Source organism: Callorhinchus milii, unplaced genomic scaffold, assembly GCF_018977255.1.
Source record: "Callorhinchus milii isolate IMCB2004 unplaced genomic scaffold, IMCB_Cmil_1.0 Scaffold2, whole genome shotgun sequence".
In the NCBI taxonomy this organism is placed as follows: Eukaryota; Metazoa; Chordata; class Chondrichthyes; order Chimaeriformes; family Callorhinchidae; genus Callorhinchus; species Callorhinchus milii.
The window spans coordinates 120,936,538-120,957,798 of NW_024704743.1; the positions used below are offsets into that span (position 1 = coordinate 120,936,538).

General features: G+C 47.8%; 2 protein-coding genes across 2 annotated transcripts in view; both read left to right on the forward strand.

The window, feature by feature from the left end:
• Positions 1-7,789: 7,789 nt before the first annotated feature.
• On the forward strand, positions 7,790-11,877 carry LOC103179675 (fucolectin-1-like). Its single transcript, NM_001292660.1, is given in 5 exon segments — positions 7,790-7,839; positions 9,158-9,228; positions 9,650-9,935; positions 11,083-11,260; positions 11,654-11,877. Coding segments are annotated over 3 exon segments (510 nt in total). The 5' UTR covers positions 7,790-7,839; position 9,158; the 3' UTR covers positions 11,237-11,260; positions 11,654-11,877.
• A 1,993-nt stretch (positions 11,878-13,870) lies between these two features.
• The window catches only part of si:ch211-257p13.3 (kinesin-like protein KIFC3), a 28,354-nt gene continuing 20,963 nt past the window's right edge, over positions 13,871-21,261 (forward strand). Inside the window, exons 1-5 of the mRNA XM_007895055.2 lie at positions 13,871-14,574; positions 16,853-16,952; positions 17,426-17,574; positions 18,637-18,895; positions 20,448-20,857. Of these exons, the coding sequence (XP_007893246.2) occupies positions 14,464-14,574; positions 16,853-16,952; positions 17,426-17,574; positions 18,637-18,895; positions 20,448-20,857 (1,029 nt within the window). The 5' untranslated portion in view covers positions 13,871-14,463. The remainder of the gene's footprint in view (positions 14,575-16,852; positions 16,953-17,425; positions 17,575-18,636; positions 18,896-20,447; positions 20,858-21,261) is intronic.

Here is a 21,261-nt window from a genome sequence, read left to right on the forward strand (position 1 = left end):
TCTTGTTTGACCCTCAACTGTCCTTTCTAGCCCACATTGGTGCTATAACCCGCCATGAGAGCAGGGAAATGAGTTAACTGAAATGACACATAGTCCAAACCTGTCAGATTGCTTTTGCTGACATATACACAGTAACTGCACTTCACTGCATAAACCTGGGAAGAGCTTTGAGATACCTTGACAATGCTATAAGCACTATATAGTGAAGTCCTATAGCTCAGCAGTTAGAGAACTCGCCTCACAAGCGGTTAGATTCCTGGGTGGGGCGAAATGTTGGGCAAGTTTCCTTACTCCACACGCCTCTGTTTGCCTAGCAGTAAGTAGGAGCCCGGTTGTTAGTTGATTGGTGGATTGCTTTTCCGGGGGTAATAATTCCTTCAAAAAAAAATAATGAATTGGTCACTTCAATCCCCGACTGTTTGTGGGATACTGCTTTATGCAATTGGATGCCATGCTATGCCCATAAAATATACAATCAACTCAGTTTACAGTATATTCTGTGAAGCGCTTTGAGATGTCTCGAAGACATGATGGGGCGCTATATCAAATGCAAGGATTATTATAATCGAATCCAAGGTTTATTAGGATTAAAACTAGCTCTAATTAGAAAGACCGTTTTAATTCTATTCATATGGAAATCCATCTTCTGAATTGAGGGTTGGAGACAGAGGGGAGCCAGTGCAGGTTTACTGAGTCGATGCTGGGTGTCAGACGATATCCGTATGATGGGAGGCTATGAACTGGAGCAGAGGAGATTGATGGGATATGCTGGATAGTGTTTGAGACACTGAAGAGAGGAGACAGGTGAGATAGGACAAACACTGCCTTTGGTTGAGGAGTGGGTGACGAGGGTTCCCAGTTTGAGGATAATAATAGTAATACTTGCATTTGATATTGCCCCTTATCATGTCATTGAGACATCCCAAAGTGCTTCACAGGTGGTACTCTAAAGTGGATTGACCTTCAGATTGAGATTTAATACCCTCATAAAATTATGAGTGTTTTGATAAGAGTAAATAGGGAGAACCTGTTTCCTCTGGCGGGTGGGTCAGTAACCAAAGGACACAGATTTAAGATAATTGGAAAAGAACCAGAGGGGAGAAGAGATTTTTTTTTAACCCAGTCAATTGTTTTGATCTGGAATGCACTGCCTAAAAGGGTGGTGGAAGCAGATTCAATAATAGCTTTCAAATGGGAATTGGATATTTACTTGAAAAGGAAAAAATTGCAGGTCTATAGGGCAAGAGCAGGCAAGTGGGACTAATTGGATAGCTCTTTCAAAGAGCTGACACAGGCGCGATAGCCCAAATGGCCTCCTCCTGTGCTGTAAGATGATTTATGGGTGAAACACGGGCAGTCAATTGCGCACAACAGTCATGGATTGAGTGACCCAAGTTTTTTTTGGAGGGATTATTACCCCGGAAAGCAATTCAATTGACTAACAACCGGGTTGTGACTTAATGCAAGGTAAACCGAGGCATGCAGAGTAAGAAACTTGCCTAAGATTTTGCCATGCCCGGGAATTGAACCCGGGTCCTCTCGCTTGCTACGAGACTCCAGGATTGTTAGCAGAGTCAGCGGAGAGAGTGAGGAGAAATGTCTTCACTCAGACGCTGGTCAGGGTTTGCAGTTCACTCCAACAAGGAATTACTGAGGCTGGAGCAACAGAACCATTCAAAAGGGAAGTGGATAAAGACCTGAGCAGTGAGAACATTAAGGTGTGTGGGGAGAGCGCTGGGGTGTGGATTAGTAATAAAGGTGATAATACAGGTCCGTGGGCCATGGCCTCCTCCCAACCTGGAGATCTCTGTTTGCTGTAAGTGCTGTGTTTGTGCTACGTTAGCTCTGTTTGTGATGTGTTAGTTCTGCGTTTGTGCTGTGTTAGCTCTGCGTTTGTGCTATGTTAGCTCTGTTTGTGATGTGTTAGCTCTGCGTTTGTGCTATGTTAGCTCTGTGTTCGTGCTGTGGTAGCAACAACAAGCACTTGCATTCGCATCGCTCCCTTCAAGCAGGGCAGCGTCTTGGAGAGCTTGTGTTTGTGCTGCGTTTTAGAAACTGCAGGGATAGAATAGCATTTGTTTTGGGGGTGGGGGTAATGTTCCGCTGTGAGGTTGAGAGCGTAAGTACACAGAGCGGAGGTAAGTACACAGAATCTGTGTGTGTCTCTCTCTGAATCTCTCTACCTCTCTCTGTTGGTCGCTGTCTTGTCTTTCCCGCAGCTCGACACCAGGCTTTGCCACCGTTAAGCGCTCCGAGACACTGCCCCGCGTGAAGGGTGCTATATAAACGCTTATTGTTGTTGTCTTTCTCCCTCTCATCTCACAGTCACCTTCCCTTCTTTTTCTCAATAATTCTGTGGAATCTTTTAAGTTCCACATGAACAACAGCTAACACTTATAGCCTCCCTTGTGCAGGGTAGTGTCCCAGAGCGCTGTAAGGTACACACTTGGTTTAATGTCTCATCCAAATTCTCACGTATATGTGAATCTGTGCTGTGCCGTTCGTGATGTGCGTTCCATGATGAGGTGTGGGAGGGCAAAGCAACACCGACCAGGGTTTGCTCAGTGTGTGCACAAAGGGGCTGGGACTCCTCTCGTTTTCATTGGCAGCTAATGAACTGTAACCTAACACAGACATCATGGGCTCAGCTGTAACTCACTCCGTGGTCAGTGACCTACCAGCCAACAATGGCTGACGGTCAGGGTCTAACAGTCACCCTGAGCGTGCCTCACCATGTCCACTTTATACCAGCTTCCTCTCTCTGTCTCCCTCTCATCCCTTCACCCCCAGAGAGATACCAGCAGCTAAAATTAAAAAGCAGTAGTCTAAAGCTGGGGTTGTTACTACTTCATACAGTAGAATGCCCCATCCATACCTTCTCTCTCTGTGTCACCATCTCCCACTCTCTCTGTCTGACTCAACAGTTCTAACTTCTCTCTCTCTCTCTCACACACACACACAGTGCTACCCCCCCTCTCTCTCGCTCACACACACAGACCTATCCCACCCTCTCTATCTCTCTCGCTCACATACACACAGTCCCATTGATAGTATTGTATTGTTACTCTGACTTTTGCCAAATGTTAATCTCTGTAGTTGTGTGTGATCTGAACAATTAAAGTTCCAGATTTATGTTCTGCAGAAACATCTCTCATACACAGACACACTCACACACAAGTAATTAGACACAAACTCAAACACTTAGACACACACGTACACAGACACTTATATACAACACACTCGCACATATAGACACACACACAAACACATGCACACAGACACAAACACATACAGACACACACACAGACATATAAAACATCCACACACACAGAGACATATAAAACATCCACACACATACACACACACACACAGAAACTCACATACAACACATACACTTGGACACGCACACTTGGACATACACACACAGACACACAACACGCTTACTGACAAACGCAAACTCATGCACACACTCACCCACACACACTTACAGACACACAAACCCAACATACATACATACTGACATACACACACATACAGTCATACACACTCACAGACACCCACACATACTTATAGACACACAAAAAGAAACACACTGACAAACACACACAAAACCTCATGCACACAGACACATACTCAGACAGATATGCACGCACAAACACAGTGAGGATTGTCTGTTGTTGGGTATAAAGAAATTTGTACTGTCATTACCTACTCCCTTGGCATCACCTCCATCAATCCAAAAGACTCTCCACAATTAATCCAAGACACAGCCATCAGTCACGGTCACAAGTATTTCACAATGGGATTATTTACTTTCTGGAGACGCACCCCTGCCGACCTAATTCTGGAAAGTATCAGGTGCAGGTTGGCAAGAGCCAAACTGGGTGCTTCCCTCAGGGGAGGGAGGAAAGACTGACCTCTTGGAAGGAATTGCCCAGCCTGTGAGAATTAGCACATCATACACCTCATTCTCACTCTTTTAACCCAAGGCTCTTGGGAAAGTAAAACAAGAGCTTACATTTATATACAGCACCTTCATTGGAGGCAAAATAGCAGACAATCTGTGCACAGCAATGTCCCCACAAACGGTCATCAGCTGAGTGAGTAATTAATCTAGGGGTTGTTGGCCAGGATACAGAGAAATTCTTGTCTCTTTTCCAATGGTGCCATGGGGTATTTCATGTTTAATTGAACGGGCAGAGATACGGCACCTCGGTTTAACACCTCATTAGAAAGACGTCAATGTAACTGAAAGTGTAGATAAAGGCAATGCTGTGGATATGTATATGGATTTCCAGAAGACGTTTGATAAAGTGCCACATGGGAGACTGGTGCAGAAACTCAGGGTAGAAATGTTGGCGTTAGAAATGTAGGGGGGAATGTTGGCGTTTTGAAAGGTTGAAGGATAGGAAGCACAGAGTGGGGCTAAAAGGATGTTTTTCCAGTTAGTTGAAGTTAATTATTGATGTGCTGCAGGGCTCTGTGCTGGGGCCTCTCTAGTTTTCTATCTATATTAATGACGTAGACTTGGATTCAGGGTTTCAGTATTGAAGATTGTGAATGATACCAAGCTCGGACGAATAATGAACTGTAATGAGGATGGCAAGAGATTGCAGGAGGGCTTAATAGATAATTGCAATGGGCAGATCAGTGGCAGATGATGGTTAATGAAAGCAAATGTGAGCGATTCATTTTGGCAAAAAAATCAAGGCTAGGAAGTATATATTTAATGGAAAATCTTGCAACGAGAAGAGGAGCAAAGGGATTCGGATTGCAGGTTATAATAATAATAATTATTATTCATAAGGTTCATAAGAGCCAGTGCAGACTCAATGAATGGCTATGCATCCGATGCAACGCTCTACTTATAGCACCACAATAGAGGCAAAATCCTGCAGATGCTGGAAATCTGAAATAAAAAAAAACAGAAGTTGCTGGAAAACTCAGCAGTTCAGGCAGCATTTATGGAGAGGGGAAAATGAGTTAACGTTTCAGGTCATCGACAACAGAGAATCAGCCTGGACTGTGAGCTCAGAGTCCTCCACGTGGGGCTCGAACCCACAACTTTGCGGCCGTCAGGCTGATGTTTTGAGCAGATCTCTCAGGAGCCGTTTGATGGTGAACTCCTATGCCAGTTCACCTGACTCTCGTGTGCAACCAGATTCTTTCCCAACCTCTTGCACAACAGCTGGTGCTGTTTGATTGGGTCAGCGAGCAAGAAAGGATGCGTCCGTGAAATCATGTAATCTGTTCCCAAAAGCTCAGACAAGGCAGAACACTGCTGGCTATTGTTCTCTCTCCTGTCTGGTCAATCATTACTATATTTCAAGCACATGTTATTACCTGCTGAGAGCTTAAGCAGCGTTTCGTGTCGAAAGAACGTCTCAAAGCTCTTTTGTTTTTGGTCAGCTTGGTAACCAACACATCCAGAAATCCATCACTACGCTACTTAAGAGTACTCAAACCTAACTGAGAATTCCCAGCCTCCCACCTACACATGGATATCCCAGGGATAGATTTTCGGAATGGAATGCGCTCCCACACCCTGGAGGGATGCATCCTGCTTACCTAATTCATCACCCTTCTCCTCAAAAAACTTTCCCTAGATCCCTCAAACCCCAGCCACGACCGCCCTATTTCTAACCTGCCCTTCCTCGCAAAAGTCCTAGAACGCGCGGTTGAACGCGTAGAACGTTGCGCACACCTCTCCTCCCACTCTCTCTTCGAACCCCTCCAGTCCAGTGTCTGCCCACAGTACAGAGAGTCACAAATGATATCCTCTCTTCTGTGACCAGGGCTCCCTCTACCTCTTTGTCCTCCTGGACCTCTCCGCCGCATTCGACACAGTCGATCACACCATCCTCCTCCACCGCCTTTCCTCCGTCATCCACCTCACTGGGACCGCACTCGCCTGGTTTGAGTCCTACCTACAAACCGCCAGCAGTACAACTGCACAAATGGCTTCTCCTCCCGCTCTCACTCAGTTACCTGCGGGGTCCCCCAAGGATCCATCCTTGGCCCCCTCTTCTTTCTGATCTACATGCTCCCTCTTGGGGATGTCATCCGCAGACATGGGGTACATTTCCACATGTATGCGGACGACACCCAACTCTACTTTTCCCCCTCTCTTTGCGATCCCCAGTCCCCTGATGTTCTGTCAGCTGCCTGTCAAACCTCAGGGGCTGGATGAGCGCAAACTTCCTTCAGCTGAACATTGACAAGACGGAAGCCATACTCTTTGGCTCTCATCAACGTCTTAAATCGCATGGTTCTCACCTCCTCCACCTATCCGACCTCCCCCTAAAACTCTCCGAACCCTTACGCAACCTAGGTGTCAGGTTTGACCCCCAATTATCCTTCTTCCCCCACATCCGGTCCCTCACCAGCACCGCTTTCTTCCACCTCTGACGCATCGCCTGTCTCCGCCAATACCTCTTTCTGAAAGCCGTTGAAACCCTGGTCCATGCCTTTGTCACCTCTCGGCTGGACTACTCTAATGCCATCCTCGCCGGTCTCCCCTCCACAAAATCCAAATCATTCAAAACTCTGCCGCCCTCATTCTCACCCGCACCAACTCCGCTCCCCGACACCGTCCGGCATGGAGGGGGCTATATAAATCCAAGTTGTTGTTGTAATTCCTGGAAAGATTTAGGTGCAGGTTGGCAAGAGCCAAGGTTTGGGGACCCCAGAGCATGCGTTGGGGTAACTGCTGGAGTCTAACCAGCTAAAATACGATAGCTTACCATTGATATTGCCGTCTGGCGCGATTTTCCATCGCTTGTCCAGCTAGGATCACCCAACGTGTTGGGGCTTTGGTTTGTAGGGTTAACAGGAGCTGAATGGGATGACTCCCTGCCCCCCAGTGAGTAGTCTGCCCTTCCAAGTCCTGCTGATGAGCCAGGCTGTCATCAGCACTGTGGACCCACCTGACTCAGGAACTGAACTACCGAGACTGTTGTAGACATCTGTCAAAGCTCTTCACAGTGCTTGCTACTGGTTGCTGGCAGTGAGAGCTGAGAGGGATGGAGAGGTACAGATGTACAGTTTGAGATGGAACTTGTACGGAGTGAGGATAGGAGTAAGTCAGAGAGTCTCTGGGATGGAGTTCCAGAGATTAGGCTGTAAGACCGCCAGTTGATGGCATACCTGCCAACTTTACAACAGCAGCATTAACAAATTGCACTTATATAGCGTCCCTCAAGCAGGGTAGCGTCCCAGAGCATCTATGGCATTTCCCAGTAGACTCCGGGTTTTTAAGCCCATCTACGGGTCTACGGGGAAAACCGTTAATGCCTCAGAGCTGTACACACAGGTAATAATAATATTAATAATAATCCTTGCATTTGACTGTGTATTTTTTGGCCAAACACAGCAGGCAATTGTGCACAGCAGTGAACCACAAACAGTCGTGGATTGAGTGACGATATTTGTTTTGTACACATCTCAGATACAGAGCTGTACAACCTCCTCAACCCCCCCCTCCCCTCCCCACCCCACACACACGCTCGCACTGTACCAGAGACCGGAAAGTTCTGGAATTAAATAATGATTGTCCAGTTACGAGTGAACAACATCTAACATTAATCTGTTTTCCGGAATTCCTGCGATAAGGATAAGCGCTATCAGGAAATGCGTCTCTCCTTTGTCCACCCCAAAGTGACGCAATCTGGTTCCAGGCTGTTGTCCAAACAGTTGGGCAAGTGGTTGGGAAAGAGGCTGGTTACAGCCAAGAAAAAGAGAGAGGGAGGGTCAGGAGTTATATAAGGAGGTGGCACACAAGGCTGCCTGCACTTCACCATCAATTGGCTCCTGAGAGATCAGCTCAAACCATCAGTGCAGGTACGTGCAGCCACAGCTTTAGCCTGACAGCTGGGCTCAGTGGGGCCAGCGATGTCAGAGGTGCCGTCCTTCAGATGAGACAACAACAATTTGCATTTATTTTTATTGTAATATGGTAATAATAATAATCCTTGCATTTGATACAGCGTCTTATCGCGTTTTCCAGACGTCTCAAAGCGGGTCACAGAATATACTGTAAAGTGAATTCATTGTGTCAGCAACACGCAGCGGCCAATTGCGCGCAGCAGTGGCCCACAAACAGTCGTGGATTGAAGTGACCACATTTTTTTTAAGGGATTATTACCCCCAGAGGAGCGATTCACCAATCGACTAACAACTGGGTTCCTACTTACTGCGTAAACAGAGGCGTGTGGAGTAAGGAAACTTGCCCAATGTTTCGCCCTGCCTGGGAATCGAACCCTGGTTCTTTCGCTTGCGAGGCGTGTGCTCTAACCGCTACATTACAGGACTCCACAATATTTAGGATTTGTATTCATACAGTGCAGAGCCGATGAGGGACAAGCAGAGGTGGTGGAGTGCAGGGTAGGCAGGTTAGAGTGGTAGGGAGGTTTCCAGGGCATGTAGATGAGTGTGAGGATCCTGAAAACGATCCATTTGGCGATAGGGAGCCAGTGGAACTTGGTGAGAATGGGACACAGAGTTTAGTACGGGTGAGCGTATGGGTGGCGGATCTCTGTATCAGTTGGATTTTTGGGATACTAGAGCTGGGAAGACCAGGGAGGAAGGCATTGGAATAGGCAAGGAGGGAGGTGACCAAGACGTGGATGCTACATTGCGTGTGAGACGATAAAACCTGAGGACTCCTCTGCCTGTTCAAATAGTTGCTGAAGATCCTGGAAAAGAGACGAGACGAAAAATAGATGGGGAAAGAGAAAGGAATGGGATTAGAGAGCTCCAGTGAGGGAGCGAGCACCAGCACAGACACGATGGGGAAAGAGCAGGGAATGGGATTAGAGACGAGAACTCTACTGGGAAAGGGAGCACCAGCACAGACATGATTGGAAGAGAGCAGGGAATGGGATTAGAGAGCTCCAGTGGAGGAGCAAGTACCAGCACAGACATGATTGGGAGAGAGAGCAGGGAATGGGGGTTAGAGTAGAGAGCTCCAGTGGGGGAGCGAGCACCAGTACAGACATGATGGGGAAAGAGCAGGGAATGGGGGTTAGAAGAGGGAGCTCCTGAGGCTGGGTCCTCTTGGGTCAGTAGAAACCCCCTACCCGGGTTGGCGGATGGGTGGGGGAAGGGGGAACTAGGGCCAGGCTGTGATCAGAGAATTGACTGCTCCATATCTCCCCAGGATGTTTACCCAGTTCCTTGTGTGTCTGCTGCTTGGAATGTGTGGATTGGGAGACGCCCATCACCAACCAGGTAAAACCTGTTCCCAACACTTCCCAGTGCTGCCCGCAATGGAGACAGTGGTGTGTGTGTGTGGGGTGGGTGGGAGGGCGCGGGTGAAGGTGAGGAGACCCTGGGGAACAGGACAGACATGGGAGTGTGGGGAAGATCCAGGGAGTGGGTAGAATCCAGGGAGGAGAGACACTGGGGTTAGGGGGTGGGGCGGAGGGAAGGGGGCAAGGTAGACCCTGGGTTGGGGGCGGGGAGAGGTCCTGGGTTGGGCGGGGGTGAGAGACCCTGGGTTGGGGGGGAAGAGAAACCCTGAGTTGGGGGAGAGATGCTGGGTGGAATCGTGTTGTTGGGGGTTGGGGTGCGGTGGGTGGGAGACCCCGGGTATGTGGAAGGAGCTCAGGGAGAGGACCAGGGCTCACTGATTGGTTCCTGTGTATTCCAGACCTGAACCTGGGTCTTCAGGGCCGCCCGTGTCAGTCCAGTCTGGCTGACTTCCACGGACACGCCATGAATGCTGTGGACGGCAATGAAAACCCCGACTGCACCAAAGGCTCCTGCTCCATCACCGCCCAGCAACTGGAGCCCTGGTGGAGGCTGGACCTGCTCGACACCTACCACATTTCCACCGTCTCTGTCATGGCTCGCTCAGACTGCTGCTCAGAGTCTCTGATCGGAGCCGAGATTCTCATCGGAGACTCGTTGGAGAACGACGGCAAAAACAACCCCAGGTACAGGCTGTCCTCATGACTGTATGTGTGTCTGATACCCTGACCCTCCCCCTGTGTGTGTGTGTGTGTGTGTGTGTGTGCGTGCGAGTGTGTGTGTGTGTCAGAAACCCTGACCTCCCCAAATTCCCATGTCTATGCGAATCTGTGCTGTGCCCTTTGTGACGTGTGTTCTATAACCAGGGGTGGGAGGGCAAAGCTGTGGGAGGTTATGGAAAGTTGTGAAACCAGGAATTTGGCCAAAACCCTGAAATTTTCAGTAAAATTGTGAAACCATGAAATCACTGAAATTAGGGGTCAGGGATTTTGTGAGAAAGTAATCTATTGATAACCTTGCCTTGATTGATTGAGGTATTTAAAATAATAAAGGGACTTCATAGGGTAACTGCGGAGACACTACTTCCTCTGGTGGGGAATCCAGAACAAGGATAAACTTAAAATTAGAGTGAGGCAATTTAAGAGTGAAATCGGGAAGCATTTTTTCAAGCAAAGGGTTGTGGAAATCTGGTACTCTCTCCCTGAAAAGGCTGTGGATGCTGGATCCATTAAAATTTTGAAGACTGAGGTGGATAGATTTTTATTAGGTCGGGATAACAAGGTTTATGGGGCAAAGGCGGGTAATTGGAATCAGTCATGATCTTATAGAATGGCGGAACAAGCTCGAGGGGCTGAATGGCCTACTCCTGTTTCTGGGTATATCACACACTCTCTAATAATAATCCTTGCGTTTGAAACAGCGCTTTATCACATCTTTGCGATGTCTCAAATTGCTTCGCAGAATGTACTGTAAAGTGAATTGACTGCATGTTTTGTGGGCGAAACTCGACAGCCAATTGCGCACAGCGGTGTCCCACAAACAGTCGGGGATTGAGTGACCAATTTATAATTTTTTTTTGAAGGGGTTATTATCTCTAGAAAAGCAATCCGCCAATCAAATAACAGCCGGGTTCCTACTTATTGCTCAGTAAACAGAGGCGTGTGGAGTAAGGAAACTTGCCTAAGATTTTGCCCTGCCGGGAATTGAACCCGGGTCCTCTTGCTTGTGAGGCGAGTGCGCTAACTACTTCACTACAGGACTCTAATCTTGTGTCTGTCTCCTGCCTGCCCGTGTATATCACACTCTCTCTAATCCCGTCTCTCCTGGTGACAGGTGTGCTGTGATTGACGCCATCGAAGCAGGAACAACGCGATCGTTTACCTGTAATGGGATGCTGGGACGCTATGTGACAATTGTCATTCCCGGCCGTGAGGACACGCTGGCTCTCGCCGAGGTCACTGTCTTGGCTGGTCATTTTCAGTTCTGAGGAGCCGTACCTGAGAGCTGACAGGTCAGTGTCGTCTCCCCCTCCTTCCCCTCCCCACACACATATACCTCAGGTACAGGTTAGTCCACCCTCTCCCGAGAGGTCAACTCCCCCCCCCGCCCCCCACCGAGAGAAGTCAATATCTTTGCCCACAGTGAGGTCACTCCCTCTGCTGGGGTGGGGGAGATGGGGCAGGGGAGACTGACCTTTCCACTCCCCCCGGCACAAATAGATCAGTCTGATTTCCCCCTTGAGAGAGAGGTCAGTTTTCTCCCCAACAAAGATCAGTTCTCAGAAAATGGGGGGTACCTGACAAGGACCCTGACTCTAACACTAACCCAAATACTAATACCACCTTAACACCAACACTGACCCCGACACTAACACTAACCCTGAACTGTGCTGTGCTTGTCTCAGGTCTCGAGAGTATGGACACACTCTCCTGTTGCCGCTGGAGAATGGAAGAGATTCTCAGTGAGACTCCAGGATTGAATCTCATCATGTGTGGAGCCTCTTATACTTGTCCCACAGAACTCTCGTCTGTACATCTGACCTCTCCACTGCTATAAGCCACACTTCACACTGAGCCACTCTGAGTGTGACTCCTTGGTTGTTCTATCACCTGCTTTGCTATCGCCTTCAATAAAAAACACTTATGATAACTCACTGGCTCTGACTGTATCTATGTGCTATGTGTCTATATCTCTATATCTGGCCTCCTCCTCGTCCCCCGAGTCCTCCGCTCCATACTCGGCGGCTGTGCCTTCAGCCACTACGCCCTGAGGCTCTGGAACTCCCTTCCTCACTCCCTTCGCCTCGCCCCCTCCCTTCCTATTTTCAGGTCTCTGCTGAAGACCTTTCTTTTCGACCGCGGCTTTGGTCACCTTTCCCCACCCCCGGCTCGGTCCCGGGATCCTAAACTGTAAAGCGCTCTGAGAAGCTGTTTGGCGTGGAGGGCGCTATATAAATCCAAGTGTTGTTGTTGTTATGTGATTGTGTGTGTGTGTGTGTGTGTGTGTGTGTGTGCACATGGAGTCCTGTAGCATATTGGTGAGAACACTCGCCTCACAAAAGAGAGGACCTGGGCTCGATTCCCGGGCAGGGCGAAACCTTTGGCAAATTTCCTTGCTCCACACCCCTGTGTTTACCCAGTAGTAAATAGGAAACCCGGTTGTTGGTCGATTGGCGGATTGCTGTGCTCTCTGTCCAACAGAGCAAAATACAAGTTAGTCAGTAATAATAATAATAATAATAATCCGTGCATTTGATATATCGCCTTATCAAGTCGGCGAGATGTTTCATAGTTTCACACAATATACGGTAAAGTTAATTGACTGTTTATTTTGTGAGCAAATCGCAGCAGCCAATTGTACACAGCAGTGTCCCACAAACATCATGGATTGAGTGACCAAATTATTATTAATATTTTTAAGGGATTATTACCACAATCCTTTCACCTCCCTCCCTTGTCTCCTTCAAGATCCTCCTCTTCGACTGCACCTTGGTCACCCTCCTATCCCTACCCTCCCTATCCTCCACCCCTCCTGATCCCAACCCAGGTCGGGTCCAAATCCATGACTGTCCAGCGCCTTGAGACGTCCTCCCAACGTGAAAGGCCGTATATAAATGTAATTTGCTGTTGTTGTTATTGGGACTACACTCGCATGGTTCGAGTCCTACTTAACAATCCGCCTCCATTTCATCTCAGCAAATGGTTTCTCCTCCCACCCGCGCCCGGTCACCTGCGGGGTTCCCCAGGGCTCCATCCTTGGCCCTCTTCTTTTCCTTATCTATATGCTCCCTCTGGGAGATGCCATCTGCAGACACGGGGTAAACCTCTACATGTATATGGATGACACACAAATCTACTTTGCCTCCAGTACCAACTCCAGGTCCACCGATGCTCTATCAGCTTGTCTAACAGACATCAGGACCTGGATGAGTGTAAACTTCCTGCAGCTGAATGTGGACAAGATGGAAGTCATACTCTTTGGCTCCCGTCAACGTCTTCACTCCCGAGGATCTAAACTCTTCAACCTACCTGGGCTCTCCCTCAGACTCATAGGAATGTAGGAACAGGAGGAGGCCATTCAGCCCTTCGAGCCTTAAAACCCTCCTTTTCGACCGTGCTTATGGTCACCTCCTTCACCCCCCCTCCCTCCCACGCCTGGCTCGTGGTCAGGCTCCACCATCGCTAAGTGCTCTGAGACGCTACCCTGTGCAATATAAGTGCAAGTTGTCGTCATTTCCTGTGTGTGTGTGTGTGTGTGTGCGCGTGTGTGCGTCATTCTGCCTTTCTATTTCTGTGACTCTCTGTTGCTTTCATCGTTCCTGCCTCTCCATCACTGTCTTTCAATCTCTGTTACTCTGTCTGTGGATATCTGTGTCTCCGATTTCTGAATCTCTCTCTGTACCTTTGTCTCACATTCTGCATCTCTCTCTGTCTCAGTCAGTATGCATTTCTCCTCTCTCTGAATCTCTATCTCCGTCTTGCACTCTGCCTCCCTCTCGCTCTCTCTCCATCTGTCTGTCTCTCTCTCTCTCTCTCTCTCTCGGTATGCTTCTCTCCTCTCCCTGAATCTCTCTCTTTCTCGCTCTATCTCGTACTCTGCCACTCTCTTGCTCTCCGTCTCTGTGCTGCGTGAAAGGCTGAGCAGGGAATGGGCGGAGTTGGCTGAGGATTGATTTTATGCTCCGTAGCTGTTGTCTGAGCTGTGCTGTCAGAGCTGCTTTGCTGCAGTCAAGCAGGAGACTGGGCATGCTCAAGACTAGCACTGCAGCCGTACATCAGCCACAATGTGCCCGAGAGAGTGGCAGTATCTGAGGGAATGAGAGACGGAGGAAGGGACAGTGGAAGACACACAGATAGGCAGGCGGGCAGCGAGTGGCAAATAGAGAGGAAAAACACAGACAAAGAAAGCTTGAGAGAAAGACCCAAAGAGAGATGGACTGAGAGACAGAACGAATCGAAGGTATAGAGGTTAAGAGAAGAAGAGAAGAGGGGAGCGTGAGAGAAAAGCAAGCGAGAGTGAGATGAACTGAGACACGGAACAAATCGTAGACCCAGTGAAAGAGAAAAAACCCAGGCGGAGAAAGTGAGACGGGGAAAGTAAGCGGGGGAAAAGGAGGGCGGAGAGAGAGGTAGAGCAGGGAAGGAGAAAGAGAGAGGTGTAGAGAGCCAGAGCAGAAAGGGATCAACCTAAGGTCCTCTGTAGTGCTCTGCCTCCATGTATGCCTTTTACTCCTTACTGGTCTACATCTTCTATACTCTGTTCAAAGCCAACGCAGATGAGGAAGAGGAGAATGGAGGGACTGTACGTGACGAAGGCTCAGCTGAGGTAGGTGTCCGCATCCAGGAAGGGAAGCTCTGAGTCCATCATGCTGTGTCGTAATCCCAACCTCTCAGCACGGCTCAGACGCATGTTCTTTTGGCTCTGGATCAGGACCTGGCGGGGACTTTGAGCTGACCCTCCAAAATGTGGGCGTAATCTGCTAGTCAATTGCAGCAGTGTCCCACAAAGTCGTAGATTGAGTGGCCAAATTATTTATTTATGTTTAGAGGGATTATTACCCCCGGAAAGCGATCCACCAATCGACTAACAACTGGGTTCCTACTTACTGCTGGGTAAACAGAGGCATGTGGAGTAAAGACATTTGCCTACGGTTTCGCCCTGCCTGGGAATCGAACCGTGATCCTCTTGCTTGTGAGGCGAGTGCTCTAACCACTACGCTACAGGACTCCAGCGATCAGGTGAATGCTAAAGATCCTGCAATGTAATTGGAAAAGAGAAGGTGTCCTGGCCTACAATACCCCCCCAGATAAAATTGCGCATTGGCTTCATGGCTGTTTGTAGGACGTTGCTGTTTGGAAAATGGCTTCTGCATTTGTCTGCAATACACAGACACTGCACCTGACAGTGATGCTGTGTGAAGGTCTTTCAAATGTTTGATGTTATACGTCGCAGGCTCCATCCTCGCTCGTGTGGTCTCGATTTTACGATCTGCAGCTCTGTTCTTTTCCGTGTTCTTCCATTTTCTCTTCGGGTTTAACCTGCTTTCCTTCAGAAATCAATTATAATTATAATTTCCGTTTTCCAGCTCTGATTCCCAGTGAATCCTCCCCAGTGACTTGAGCTTCAACTCAGTCTCAGCCTGGGAGGACATTTTACCTTGAAATGTAAATGGTGCCGAATAGTGGAAAATTTGTAACTGAGCCTTAATTTAGAAGCAAATTTCTTTTTAAGGATTGCGGGAAACTGGTTCAAAGCTGACATCGTCACCATTCAATAGGGAATTAAATACGCACACACACAATAGGAAAAGAGCAGGGAAAAGGGTTAGAAATTGGGGGAGAGAGCACCAGCACAGTCATAATGGGGAAAAAGCAGGGAATGGGATTAGAGTAGAGAACTCCAGTGGGGGAACGAGCTCCAACACAGACACGATGGAGAAAAAAGCAGGGAATGGGATTAGAGTAGAGAGCTCCAGTAGGGGAGCGAGCACCAGCATGATGAGCACTCAGTAAAGTCTCATGTAGATAAAGTGCTGGATTAAATCTGGTACAGAACTGGTTCAGATAATCCAGACTGCAGACTCTCCTCCTCAGATAATTCATCTCCCACACAGTTTGGGACAACCAAGACAGACACAACGGAGACAATTTTGCTTTCTACTTCATTTCATAATCCATAAACTTGATGTATTCTTGTATTTTACATACAGTACACATCGCAGTGTGTAAAATGTACAAAACAAGATATTGTGGGACCTTGCTGTAGGCATAATGGCTGTCTACAAATTCAGTCACTACACATGTGAGGAAATCACTGTGAAGCACTCTGAGATGCTTGTAGGAGTCCTGTAGCTTATTGGGTAGAGCACTCGCCTCCCAAGCGAGAGGACCTGGGTTCAATTTCTGGGTAAGGCGAAACCTTAGGCAAGTTCTCTTACTTCACATGCCTCTGTTTACCCAGTAGTAAATAGGATTACAATCAACTAACAATCTGATTGTTAGTCGATTGGCGGATCGCTTTCTGGGGATAATAATAAAATAAAATAATAATAATTGTTGTTCGAATTTGGAACGCATTGCCTGAAAGGGCAGTCGAGGCCGATTCGATAACTACTTTTAAAAATGCGGTTGGACGGGTATTTGAGGAGGACGGGTTTGCAGGGTTATGGGGAAAAGGCTGGGGAGTGGGATTGACATTAATTGCTCTAATCAAAGAGCCGGCACAAACTCGATCAGCCGAATGGGCTCTTTTTGTGCCGTACGATTCTATGATTCTATGATTCTGTGAATTTTGACCACTCACTCCACGACTGTTTGTGGGACATTGCTGTGCGCATTTGCCTGCTGCGTTTCACCACAAAATATACAGTCAATTCACTTTACAGTACATAAAAAGGATACAGTATAAAAAATAATAAAAATAAATTGGTCACTTCAATCCACAATTGCCGTGTTTCCGTCCACAAATTACACAGTCAATTCACTTTACAGTATATTCTGTGAAGCGCTTTGAGACGTCTCAATGACACGATAAAGCGCTATATCAAATGCAAGGATTATTATAGATGTTTTCACAAGATATTCAAGGTCTTTCTTTTCATTAGGACCAAGGCTACATTTCCATGGACACCAAGACCAGGCCTGGGAGAGATGAGAGCTCTTTGTCCAGTGATGAACAATGGACTGAATGGACAGATGCAGAGAGTATGTAACTGAGATTATTCCATCTCACAGCAAAACATTCACACTCAACCAACACTTCATCTACACTCCTTCCTCTGGACTGTAAACAGGACAATGTCAGTCGGCAATAAAGGGGGTGAAGATACAGAGAAACTATTTTCTATGGTGGGGAATCCAGGACAAGATTAGAGCTAGGCCATTTAGGAGTGAAATTAGGAGACAGTTTTTCACGCAAAAGGGAGTGGAAATCTGAAACTCTTTTCCCCGGAGGTTGTGGGCGCTGGATCCATTCAAATTTTCAAGACTGAGGTGGATAGAGATTTGTTAGGTCAGGGTATTAAGGGATATGGGGCAAAAAGGTGTAATTGGAGTTGAGGTACAGATCAGCCATGATCTAATAGAATGGCAGAACAAGATGGTTTACTCCTGTTCCTATGTGCCTGTTGGTGGATGAGGTGACCTGCACTGACCTCTTTCTCTGCCCTCATATCTAGGTCCTTCAGACAGTGATGGGCTAGGGGACAGCGATGATGGCTGGCTGGCTGCTAATGCCTCTTCACCACTCAGCGAGTTTCTGGCCTTGAAGCAGGAAGCAGCCGGGGGAGCCTTTGCGCAGCTTGACAAGGAGACCCTGAACAGCAAGGTAGCCCAAGGATGTCCACTGTAAATTCCTCCACAACACACCAGCACATAGGCTGTATGGTTGCGGACAAAACTCTCTTATGAGATGAGTAACATTGGATAAGACAAGCTCTACAGTGAAGAGATATCTCAGAGTATGAAATGCTAAACAGGATTGAGAAAGTAACCTCAGAAAAATGCTTTCAGATTGTGAATCCTGTAGTGTAGTGATTAGGGAGCTCACCTCGCAAATGAGAGGACCTGGTTTCGATTGCTAAGGTGCTATATCAAATGTAAGGATTATTATTCTAATAATAAGCTAAAGCACAGGTGCAGAGTGTGAAGAATAATTTCACAACAGAAATCAGAAAGTATTATTTTATTTAAAGGAGGATTAACAACTGAAATGGGTTGAAAGAGAAGAGTAGTCAAGGCTAGGACACGGAGACTCATCGAAGGACAGCTCAGTGATGTAATGGGAGGACCATCGGGTGGGGATTCTTTGGTGATGATATCAAATGGGCTGAAGGGTCTTCACCTGAACCTGCATTGTGATCTTCTGATAATCTAAATCTGACCCAGTGTGATATTCCTTGTCTGTATTATAATCTGTGGCTCTGATATTCCCAATCTCGGGTTAAATCCTCACTTCTTGTCTTTCTCACTGTTCTTCTGACCCCAATTTTATCCTTACCTACCCTTCCACCATGATCCGCATGATAATCTGACTGTCCCCTGGCCCGTTCAACCATGATCTCAATACTCATTACTGCCACCATTATTACTGTCTGACCCAAATTACTGGGGCTATTATTATTGTATGATCCTCATTACTGGGGCTATTATTACTATATGTGACTCATATTACTGGGACTCTTATTACTGTCCAATCCTGATTACTGGCACCATTGTTACTGTCTGACCCTCATTACTGACATCATTATTACTGTCCGACCCTAATTAATGGGCACGACTCTTACTCCGGATGTCCTTGTTTGCTCTCCTCGCCCATTCCCGGGGTGCGCTGGGGTGGGGGGCTATGTCTATTTGGCCGGGTGGTCTGTCACTTTTGCAATGACCGCAGCCCCCACAATCCCATCTGCTGTCAGTCATGTCCCACCTCCTCACCTTCCTGGAGCAGTACTCTAACATGCAGCGGCTGCAGGAGAAGGCGGCTCAGTACAAGGCTCGCCTGCTGAGGCAGGAGGCTCTCGGGAAGCAGCGGGAGAAGGAGTTGCGGAGGGCGTACCGGCAGAAGGTCAGAGACAAGTGCAGCCTCATCCAGAGTCTCCAGGATGTGGTCAGCGACCAGCAGGGCCTGGTGTGCAAACTGCAGGAAGAGAGTAAGGACTCTATGCTGCACGTGTGTGTGTCTGCGCGTGGAGTCTTATAGCGTATTGGTTAGAGCACTCGCCTTGCAAGCGAGAGGACCTGAGTTCGATTCCCGGGCAGGGCGAAACACCGAGTTGTTCATCGATTGGCAGATCGCTTGTCCGGAGGTAATAATCCCCTCGAAATAAATAAATGAATAAATAAATAAATAAATAATTTGGTCACTCAATCCCCAACTGTTTGTGGGACACTGCTGTGCGCAATTGGTGAAGATGTGACAAGGGGCTATATCAAATGCAAAGATTATTATTATGTGAAAAAGTCTCCAATTTGCTGTTGCACAGCAGAGCCTTGTTATAATGCAACGGTTATTCAGCAACTACACTGTGCACCTCTGGAACTCCCTGCCTCAACTACTCCACCTTGCCCCTCTTTGGCAGTCTTCGGATCGCACCTGGAGACCTTCCTCTTCGACCATGCCTACTTTATGGTCACCTCCTCCTATTCCCGGATCGGTGTCAATCTCTGCGTCAAGTTCAGAGCTCTGAGGCGCTACCCTGCATGAAGGGGGCAATATTAATGCAAGTTGCTGTTGTTGGGATCCATACCCAACTCCCTCTCTATTGTTTGTGTCTGTGATAATGTGTTTGACTGCTTATGCACAGCTGGATTCCCACATTAAAACTAGGCCAGCTTCTGGGTCATCAAATCACCAATAACATCACGTCATGTGTGTAGTGTCGGCAGTGAGGTGACCCGATGATCTGAAAATCAGCCATTTTTAGCATACGGGAACAACAACAACAATGAGATTCCATTTATAGAGCGCCTTTCACGTCGGGAGGACGTCCCAAGGCGCTGGACAGTTGGGTCGGGACCCGAGCAGGGGGGAAATGGTGAGGGGAGGGAAGGGAGTTAGCGAGGAGGGGGGAAATGGTCAGGGTGAGGGGAGGGAAGGGAGGGAGCGAGGAGGGGGAAATGGTCAGGGTGAGGGGAGGGAAGGGAGGGGGCGAGGAGGGGGTAGAGAGTTGGGAGGAGAGCTGAAGGCACGGTCAAAGCGAACGGTCTTGAGACCGGCCTTGAAGAAGGAAGGGAGGAAGCGGCGAAGGCACTGGGAAGCCAAAATAGCTGACTTCTGGATTATTATATATCCACTGACATCACTTCTTGTGCACTGAGTTTGTGCAGCATGCAGGAAGTGATGCCAGCAGCAACCTAATGACCCGGAATTCGACAGTTTTTAAGCACGGGGACTGGACAGTGAGTGGGTTTGGAGCTGGGTGTCTGTGTACATGGACAATTAATGGGGTCCATTCATGCTATAACCTGATAAGTGCTATGATGAAGCATGTTATAATGGGCCTGCACTGTAATAATAATTCTGGCATTGGAAACAGGGTCTATAATGTCACAGTGTTCCACAGGGAAATACTGCCAAGTGTAGTGACTGTGCATTTGAAGCCAAAGCAACAGCCAATTGCGCATAGCAATGTCACACACACAACATTGTGCCATGAATGTACGATTAATGTGAGCGCTTGTTTAACTGTTACTCTGTTACAGGAGCTAGATTGCCAGACAACAGCCCTCCAAGTCCTTCCAGCTCTCTATACCAAACTGACGCTCCATTACCCACTGCCAACACCCCACTCTCTTCTGCATTTCCAAATCCACCCCACACTTTATCCCTCTTTACTTCGCCAACATGCTCCCTTACCTCTCCATCAGGTTCCTCTGCACAATCCCCAAGCTCCTCTGCCCACTCCCCATGCCCATTTACCTCTACATACTCCTGTGCCCACAGTCCATGCCCTCCCCTCTCCTCCCCAGTTGGAGTGCACAGGCTGGTGGAGTCTATTAGTTCACTGCAGAGCGAGAGGTCAAAACTCATGGCTCAACTGACATCCGTAAAGCAGGAGCTGGAATACGGGCAGAAGGAGAGGGAAAAGCTAACAGTCAGCTTCCAACTCCAGGTACAGAGGTTTACTTATACAGGACCACATACCTGCATGTTTGAGACCTGGTCACACCCAGTCTCAGACCATTTGTCTTTGAGATAAAATACCATTTTAATTTATATTGTGCCTTTCATGTCAACAACAATAAGAAGAAATAATTACATTTGTACAGCGTCATTCACGTTGGGAGGATGTCCCAAGGCGCTGGACAGTCAGGGATTTGGACCCGAGCTGGGTGCATCCAGAGGACATCTCAAAGCGCTTCACACAGATGCCTGTAGATGGTGTCACAATGCTGTAAATTCTTAAATGCACACCAATTTGTAAGGTGGCTTTCCACAATTCTTAGAAAGGAATCATTTTCCAAATGAAAACTGAATTTAATAATTCAATTTACTTTACAGTATAAATTTTGAAGC